Below are 8,765 nucleotides of genomic sequence, written 5' to 3'. Positions count from 1 at the left end.
GCCGTCGCCGACTTCGTCGTCGGTGCCGCCTGCCGCAGCGGGGGCGATTGAATGGTTGCAGCCCGAATCGGGGCCGCCGACCGCATTGCCGGTGGCGGGAGGCTCCAAGGCCGTGAATTTGAAGTGGCGTGACCATCCAGCAGAGGTGGTGCTGGCGCACCTGGATTTGGAGCTCCGCGTCGCAAAGCTGCAGCACCTAATGCTCGACCGCGTGGCGGACTGCAGCCTCCCGAGCCGCAGCCTCCCGCGCCGCCGCCGGCGAGGGCGGCGGGCGCCGAGCGGCGGGCGGCCAAGGGCAAGGAGAGCGCCCGCGAGGCGTGGGACGCCGCGCAGGCGGCGGCAGCGGCCGAGGCCGAGGCGGTGATGGCGGCGGCCAGTCGGCCGCCCGCCGCCGGCGACGAGAAGCCCGGCTGGGTCCGTCGCGCGTGGCAGCGGGCGGCCGCCTGGCGCTCGCCGCTCGGCGTGCGCAGCCGCCTCAAGCGCCTCCTCGAGCGCGCGAGGGGCGCCGGCGACGACGAGCCGGCCGCTTAGGAACAACGGCCCTCCCCGCGCCCCCGACGAGTCACCGCGACCGCGAACGACGCTGCGTAGTCGCCTCTCTTGAGCTTGCATGTCTCTCTCACTGGGTCGTGTATCTCGTGTCGGTCTTCGCACGTCGGCATGTGTCGTTGTCTGCGGGAGGTTGTCCGCAACCGTGTATGTTAATCCGTGCCTTGCGCCTTCTCTTCACAAGCGCGGCCGCGAATTCTTTTCTCGCCAAGGTGGCTAGACTAGCACTCCGGCGGCGTCGCACTGCTGGCGCGTCTATGCACCCGCTCTCCGCCGCCCTCCTCGCGTGGGGCCGCTCCGACCCCCCCCCGCCGCCGCCAGCGCCGCCGTCGGCCGTCGAGCTCGCGGTCGCGGCGTCAGAGGTTCTCGCCGGCCGAATCGCCGAGGTGCCGTGGGCGAGCGTGCTGCTGTCGGTGCTGCTGTTTGCGCCTGTCGTGTACGTGGTGCTAAACTCGGTGGTGCCGCTGGTGCTCGGGCGGCAGGACCTGCGCAAGAAGTACGGCGCCAGCTGGGCGCTCGTCACCGGCTCCTCCTCTGGCATCGGCAAGGAGCTCGCCCGGACGCTGCTCGGGCAGGGGCTCGACGTCATCCTCGTCGCGCGCAAGGAGCCGCTCTTCGACGCGGCGAGGCGCGAGCTGGCGGCGCAGTTCCCGCGGCGGAGCGTCGTGCAGGTCGAGGCAAACCTCTCCGACGCGAGCGGCGCGTGGATGGCCGCCATCGAGGCGGCGGTCGGCGAGAAGGACGTGCAGGTCGTCTTTCTCAACGCGGGCTTCATCCTCACGGGCATGTTTGAGCAGAACGCGGTGCAGGCGCACCTCGCAAACCTGCACTGCAACCTGACGGCCAACATCTGGCTCTCGCACTACCTCTACGGCCGCATGCTCGCCCGCTCCCTCCCGGGCTGCATCGTCTTCACCTCGTCGTCTGCGTCTTACATCCCGAACCCCTTCGCCGCCCTCTACGCCGCGACCAAGTCGGGCGTCTCCGCCTTCGCCGCCTCGCTCGCCGTCGAGGCGCGGCCGCGCGGCATCCACGTGCACTCCATCCACCCGTCGCCCGTCAACTCGCGCTTCACGGCGGGCGGAGGCAACGAGGTGCAGCAGCGCAAGATCGAGGCGATGGCCACCTTCTACAAGTTTGCGTCGGGGCCCGAGGCGCTGCCGCAACGCTTCCTCTCCCACATCGGCCGCGCTGCCGTCGTCGCCGACGTGGGCGGCGTCTCGGTCGGCCTGCGGCTAGTGGTGCAGCTGCTCGGCTACAACTTCATCGCGCTGGTGACGGCGCTGACGGCGCACCTCACGCCCGACTACAAGATGCACGCGACCAAGGCGGCCAAGTCGGGCAAGCGGGCGTGAGGGGGGGGCGAATCCCTTTATAACGTGTGGCGGGCGCGCCCTCGATCTCCGCACTAACGAGACGCCGTGGCGTGTCGCGCGCTTTTAGATCACTGAACGAGAGTTGGCTCTCTCGTCCTCTCGTGTGACTCACTTGCTGCCAGCAACACATCCGTGCGACGTAAGTACAGAAAAAGAACATGTGCATGCATGCGTAAGATCTAAGCACACACACACGGCTCATGGGCTGCGGCAGCAGCCTCCAGGTCCAGCGCTGGGGCGGGCTGCTTGTCCTTGCGCTGGGCCAGTGCACTGTGCGTCGGACTGTGTGCCCGCACACACAGTCCACAGACGGGATCTGACGGGCCCGAGGGGGAGGAGGTTGTTTCGCTCAGTCCTCCTCGCTTCCAACAAATGTGCGTGAGAGCCACATACACTGACATTGTGGGCGGGGGCGGGGGCGGGGGCGGGGGGGAGGGGGGGGGACATGAACGACCCGACGAACGTCCCCTCAACATAACCCTCAACCCTGCGACGAACGCGGCCGTCGAAGCGCGGCCACTCGGCCGGCAATTGAAGAGGAAACCCGCGAGCGAGCGCAGGCGAACGCGCTAAGCTGACAGCCATGCGTCTCTTTCGCGCCCGAATGCGTGAGAATTCCGTTGCCCTGTCCGACGATACTAAGAAGGCCGCCTCGATGCCCACCCTGCCCGAAGACGCTGACCCCCGTTCGAGCATTATTTTCGAGGACGACGATGGCAGCAGCTCCGTCGGGAGTGGTGCGACCTTGCCAAAGTCGAGGTTCCAGCGTCGCGCTCAGATGTCAAGCATCGACCGAAACCTCGACGCGCTCGGGCTCGCCCCCCACCCAGACGCGCACGAGGAGCTGCCGCGGTATGAGCTCGAGACGATACAGATGTTTGGCTCTCTGACGGGAGCGTCGCTGACGTGGCTTGAGCTCAAGCAGCTGGGCTTTAAGCTTGACCCGCAGTGGAAGAGCACGAGCCAAAGCATGCTCGAGTCCACCGTCTCCTCTGCCTTCCTTGTCAAGCTGCTGGAGGGGTCGGGGCTGCAACGCGGTGACGCGCGGCTCACCGACTTCTACGGCAAGCTCCGCGACCTGGACGCGCTCGAGGTGGACAGGCCACTCACCCTCGCCGTCTTCGACAAGCTCGTGGCCCCCTGCCGTGACATCATCTACCTCGCAATCTCTGGCGACCTCAGCATCCCCGACTTTTCCGCCTTCGGGTCGACGCTCGAGAAAATCTACTCGAAAATCAACGAGATCAAGTCTGGCGCGAACGCGTCGTACATCCCACAGCTGGCGCAGGTGAACCCGGAGCAGTTTGGCATCTCGGTCACCACGGTCAGCGGCCAGCACCTCTCCATCGGAGACAGCGACGTCCCCTTTTGCATCCAGAGCTGCTCCAAGCCGCTGAGCTACTTGATGGCCCTCGGCGAGCACGGCAGCGCGTACGTGCACCGCTGCGTCGGCACGGAGCCCTCGGGCCAGCGCTTCAACGAGATGGTGCTCAAGGACGCGCCGGAGCCGAAGCAGCCCTCGCGGCGCATCCCGCACAACCCGATGATCAACGCCGGCGCCATGATGATGTGCTCGATGCTCTCGCCAAAGCTCACGCGCGAGGAGCGGCTCGAAAAGGTGCTCGACACGTGGCGCGCGCTCACCGCCGGCGCGGGCCCGGACCCCGTCGGGTACGACGATGCGACCTACCAGTCGGAGAGCGCGACCGCCGACCGCAATTGGTGCCTCGCGTACATGATGAAGGAGAGCGGCGCCTTCCCGCCCTGCTTCACCTCCCTCTCCGAGACGCTCGAGCTCTACTTCCAGATTTGCTCCATTCTGTGCACCTCGCGCGGCATGTCGGTCATGGCCGCCACGCTCGCCAACGGTGGGCTCAACCCCATCACGGGCGAGCGCGTCTTCGCCGCCGACGATGTGCGGCGCGTCCTGCCACTCATGCTCACGTGCGGGATGTACGACTTCTCCGGCCAGTGGGCGTTCGACGTTGGCTTGCCGGCCAAGTCGGGGGTCGGCGGGTGCGTCTTTATGGTCATCCCCAACGTGTGCGGCATCGCCGTCTGGTCACCGCGGCTCGACCCCGTTGGCAACTCGGTGCGAGCCGTCGCGGTGGCGCAGGAGCTGTGCCGCACCTATGCGCTGCACAACTTCGAGGTCTTCTCCGGCCTCTCGCGCCACAAAGTCGACCTCTCCAAGCGGCGGAAGAACGAGGAGAGCATCAAGGCGATCGCGGCGGTTCTCTTCGCCGCCAGCCACGGCGATGTGCGCGCGCTCCGCAGCCACCACATTGCCGGCATGGACATCTACGCGTCGGACTATGACCAGCGCACGGCGCTCCACATCGCCGCCGCCGCCGGGCACGTGGACGCGGTCGAGTACCTCGTCAAGACCGCGCCGGCCGCTGACCTGGAGCACATCATCGGAGCCAAGGATCGGTGGGGCTTCACCCCGCTCCACGAGGCGGAGAACTTTGACCGGTCCGTGATTGACAAGAACGGGCAGGCGCAGCGGCGCTCCCGAGTCTCGATCGACGACGACGCGGCCGAGCGCCACGGCGCGCTGTCCCTCCCTCCCCATGCGCCTCTCGCCTCGCCACTGTGCACCCCCTCCCTTGGCGCACCCCAGCCCTAGCCCCCCCTTCCAGGGAAGTGCGTGGCCATCCTCAAGGAGGCCGGCGCCAAGAAGGGCCTTGCCCCTTCCCGCTCGCTTCTTTCGCTCGCCGGCAGCGATCACGGGGCGACCTCGGAGCTGCGCAGCTCCACGCGCAGCAGCCGCACGTCGTCCGTGCTGCGGGGCGAGCCGAGGGTAGAGGTCTCCAAGGACGCCACCTTTGTTGTCAACGCGGCGGCCGAGGGCGACCTGGAGGAGCTGGTGCGGCTCGCTGCGAGCGGCCTCAACCTGGGCGCGGTGGGTGACTACGACTTCCGCACCGCACTCCACCTGAGCGCCTCAAATGGACACGCGCACATCGTGCGCTACTTGCTCTCGCAGGGCGCTTGGCCGAACTCTGCGGATCGGTTTGGGAATACCCCGCTCTCCGACGCGATCCGCGAGGGGCATGACGCGTGCAAAGAGCTGCTCACGAGCGCGTCCAAAGCAGTGGCGAAGAAGTCGCTTCTGGAGCGCTTGGAGGAGTCCAGCGCGGCCGAGACGGCCGAGACGGCAACAGAGGCTGCCTGACGAGGCTGTGAGCGCGGACCCACCTCGTCGGAACCCCCTCCGCGCGAGTTTGCCACCCTCGGGATTCGGTTGCGTTGACCGCTCTCCGGGGCCTCGCTCGTCACGGCGGAGTCAACGGCGCGGCACGTGTCAGGGCCCGGGGCGCCTGGTTATAGGGCGTTGATGGAATGGTGCATGTGGGTCGGAGATTGTATCTAGCTGTGTCTCTCTCCGCTGCGCCGGCACACTTCCTCTCGTGCGCTGGCCAACGTGTGAGCTCAACCTCAAGCCGCACACACCAGGCGCGAAAACTGCATGGTGATTGGTGTCGCATGCGCGGTGTCGTCCCTGTTCTCTCACTGTGCAATATGAAAGCACAAACCACAAAATCCCGTCGCAACGTTTTTTACAGCTCTCTGTTTGAGGGCAGAGGGGGAGACTCAGGGACTCCAAACGGCGAACGTGAACAGACGACGCGGCGCGCAAGGCCGAACGTACCAGTACACACCTCGACATCTCATCAGAAGATCGAGGTCGTTCGCGAACGGAGAGTACTCGATGGTGGGCCTCTGCTGCACCTCGTGAGAAGGCTTCGGGCAGCGGCCACCGCCCCTGAGCCGCGGGGCGGATAAGAGGCCTTCATGTGCAGCGCCATGCTCATCTGCGGCGTCTCAAAAGACGTACGGCACAATCTTGTACGGTACCATCGCCTTGTACTTTGCGTACGCCGCGCCGTACTTGAGCGAGCACTTCTCCTCGTCGCGGATGGCGCGGTGCACGAGCAGCACGGTGAGGAAGGCCGCGTAGAAGAGCGGCAACGCGCCGTGCGTGCCGACGCCGGCGAGCAAGCCCCACGACCAAGCGGCCTGTTGACAGCTTGGGCCGGTGTTCAGTCGCAACACCGCGCCGAAGCCACCACGGAGGCCACCACGACTAGGCGGCCGTCCATCTCGGGTCCTCTCGGGCTGATCTCGGCTACCTCTCGGCTACCTCTCGGCTACCTCTCGGCTACCTCTCGGCTACCTCTCGGCTACCTCTCGGCTACATCGCGGCTACATCTCTGCTACATCTCGGCTACATCTCGGCTACATCTCGGCTACATCTCGGCTACATCTCGGCTACATCGCGGCTACATCTCTGCTACATCTCGGCTACATCTCGGCTACATCTCGGCTACATCTCGGCTACATCTCGGCTACATCTCGGCCGTGAGCTCGAAGAGGTACTGCGCGTGCCGCGCGACGCCCCACCAGCCGGAGACGAGGAGCAAGCTCGTGTGGCGCGCGAGCTTGCCTGTTCATTAGTAGAAATGGACTAAGCGCCAGCGGTTCATTGAGCAGGCTCGCGGCGGCGGGCGAGAGCTGCCGCTCTTCGGGTCGGTGACGTGGTACTCGGCCTCGATGGCGATCGGCTTGCGGCCCCACACGAGGGCCGCGCCGCCCGTCTCGCGGAAGCGCTGCCGCTGCAGGTCCGCCTCGAAGTTGAATGCGACGCCGAGCAGCCCGACGGCGAAGATGGCGCCTAAGGGCGACCCCGACCGCTAGTGCGCGCACGCGGCGGGCGAGAGTGTGCGAGCCCGGCCTCCGGTGGCGCCGGCGGCGGGCCACGAGAGGCCGGACGGCAGCTGCACCATGCTCCGCGTATGGAGCGTGTAGATGGAGGGCACCCAGACCTATCCCGTAGGAGTCTTCACTCATTCCCCAGAATGATCTCATGTGGAGCGTGAGGACGGCGGGGGCACAAGACCAGGCAGCCCCACGTCTCGTAGAAGCCCGCCCTGTCGGTGATGATGTCGATGGAGCGCATGTAGCCGATCTCCCAGTAGAAGAACTTGACGAGGTAGACAAACTGCGACGCGGCGCACAGGACGAGGCCCGGGTCGAGCCGGCCGTGCCTAGGGAAGGTTCCGGGAAGGGTCCGGCAAGCCTCCGAGAGGGACGAGGCCCCGAGCCGGCCGTGCCGCGAGTGCGACGCGGCGGCGAAGGAGACGCCGGCGAGCATCCAGTAGGTCATCGAGATGCGGCAGTTGACGAAGCGCTTCACGTCGACGCCGCCCAGCTGCGGGTAGAGCTCCGTGCCCCAGTAGTAGTCGAAGAGCAGCCCCTTGCCAGACGAGCCTGCGTCCGGGCCGGAGGGGCGGAGGCCGAGCCGGCTGAGGCCCTTGGCGTAGAGCAGCGCGCAGAAGGCGAGCCCGCCAAAGTTGAGCAGCCCGACCGTCGCGCCGAAGTGGTCGTAAAGCACTGAGAGCGGGTAGAGACCCGCCGCCGCGCCGAGCACAAAGACGAGCGGAAACAGCACGCAGTGCCACATCGCGTTGTCGGCGTAGGCGGGCCGGGCGCCGCGGTCCGAGATGGGGCCGAACTTGACCGGGCCGGGGATGGCGTAGATCAGCAGCGCCAGGCCGGAGAAGGCTGTGAGAAGCACGGCCGCCTTTGCGTCTGGCATCGTGGAGGCGAGCACATCGGCGGCGAGGGCGGCGGGACCGGCGGCGGCCGCAGCGGCGAGGGTCGAGAGGGTCGGCTCGGGCTGGGCCGTCAGCCACGCCGTGATGTGGCAGAATGTGGGCGTGGTGACCATGAGCAGAAGAGGCAGCAGGACGTGGTCGACGAGAGACAGCTTCGAAGGCGCCGCCTGCTTCGGGGCGGCAGCTGATGACTTCGCCACGCCAGAGCGGCGCCGCTGCGGCGACGGCGAAGGCCGCTCCCTTGCCGGCGAACGCCTGGTGGCCGGCATCGCAGTGTGCACAGATAGGTTGCACAGACACAGAAGCAGCGAGACACTTGTGTCGCCGACAAACAAGGTGAACCAAAAAAATACGGCGGCCCAGGCTCTGGGGGGCTTCTTTTCTCCCCGTTAGATAGGGCGCGCCGTCGAGAAGAGAGAAAGAAAAAGGAGAAGAGAGAGAGGGAGGGAGGGAGGGAGGGAGGGAGGGAGGGAGAGAGAGGAGAGGGAGAGGGAGAGAGAGAGAGGGAGGGAGGGAGTGAGAGAGAGAGAGAGGGGGGGGGGGGGGCGAGGGAGAGAGAGAGAGAGAGAGAGAGAGAGAGAGAGGGAGGGAGAGGGAGAGGGAGAGAGAGAGGGAGAGAGAGAGGGAGAGAGAGAGAGAGGGAGAGGGAGAGAGAGAGAGAGAGAGAAAGAGCGAGGAAAAAGGGAAAATGAAGAAAATCGACACGCTGCCTCTCTCAGCTTCGCCGACCCGACCATGACCAGGACACGACTGCGTGGCTCTTCATATCTTCATTACCCCAACACGCCTACGCAAGCGCACAGCACCAACTTCGTCCATCATCCGGCCGCAATGCAGCTCCCAGACGCACGCCTGTGGGCGCCCTGGGCCGGCGGCGGCGCCGCGCTGCTGGTCGTCGCCTCGTCGGCGGCGGCGCTCGCTTGCCGCCGCCCGAGCGGCGAGTCGGGCGAGGCCCTCCTCCGCACCGCCGCTCGTCCAGCCTTCTTCCGAAGCCTGCGAGGCACGGCCGCCACTCTGCTCGTGGTCGCGTCCACATACGCCCTCGCTGTTGCCGAGCTGCTGGCCGGCGGCCTCTTCGGCGGCCAGCTGCGCGGTCTGCTCCCCTGTCTCGCCCTCCTCGCCATCGCCGCGACGGCCGAGGCGGAGCACTCCACCAACCACCTGACCGCGCCTCACTCAACCTCAAGCTGTGGCGCGTGGTGGAGGCTGCGTGCGGCGA

General features: G+C 66.8%; 3 protein-coding genes across 3 annotated transcripts; 2 read left to right on the top strand and 1 right to left on the bottom strand.

The window, feature by feature from the left end:
* The first annotated feature begins 770 nt into the window (after positions 1–770).
* EMIHUDRAFT_434850 (chloroplast beta-keto acyl reductase) lies at positions 771–2,094 on the top strand. The gene is made up of 2 exons (XM_005780044.1): positions 771–1,991; positions 2,022–2,094. Exon 1 carries the CDS (start codon positions 807–809, stop codon positions 1,902–1,904), a length of 1,098 nt encoding a protein of 365 aa, XP_005780101.1. The 5' UTR covers positions 771–806; the 3' UTR covers positions 1,905–1,991; positions 2,022–2,094.
* An 801-nt stretch (positions 2,095–2,895) lies between these two features.
* Positions 2,896–5,103, top strand: EMIHUDRAFT_64305 (glutaminase; the record flags this gene model as incomplete). Its single annotated transcript, XM_005780043.1, has 2 exons — positions 2,896–4,305; positions 4,915–5,103. 2 exons carry the CDS (start codon positions 2,896–2,898, stop codon positions 5,101–5,103), a joined length of 1,599 nt encoding a protein of 532 aa, XP_005780100.1.
* Positions 5,104–5,753: 650 nt separating this feature from the next.
* On the bottom strand, positions 5,754–7,527 carry EMIHUDRAFT_64273 (hypothetical protein; the record flags this gene model as incomplete). The annotated part of the gene is made up of 6 exons (XM_005780042.1): positions 5,754–5,958; positions 6,282–6,370; positions 6,467–6,622; positions 6,713–6,754; positions 6,829–6,976; positions 7,055–7,527. The coding sequence occupies 6 exons, from the start codon at positions 7,525–7,527 to the stop codon at positions 5,754–5,756; spliced, it is 1,113 nt and encodes a 370-aa protein (XP_005780099.1).
* Between the last annotated feature and the right edge of the window lie 1,238 nt (positions 7,528–8,765).

Source organism: Emiliania huxleyi (assembly GCF_000372725.1).
Source record: "Emiliania huxleyi CCMP1516 unplaced genomic scaffold EMIHUscaffold_22, whole genome shotgun sequence".
In the NCBI taxonomy this organism is placed as follows: domain Eukaryota; phylum Haptophyta; order Isochrysidales; family Noelaerhabdaceae; genus Emiliania; species Emiliania huxleyi.
Note: the sequence above shows the minus strand (reverse complement) of the source record. Positions and strands in the feature narration are given on the sequence as shown.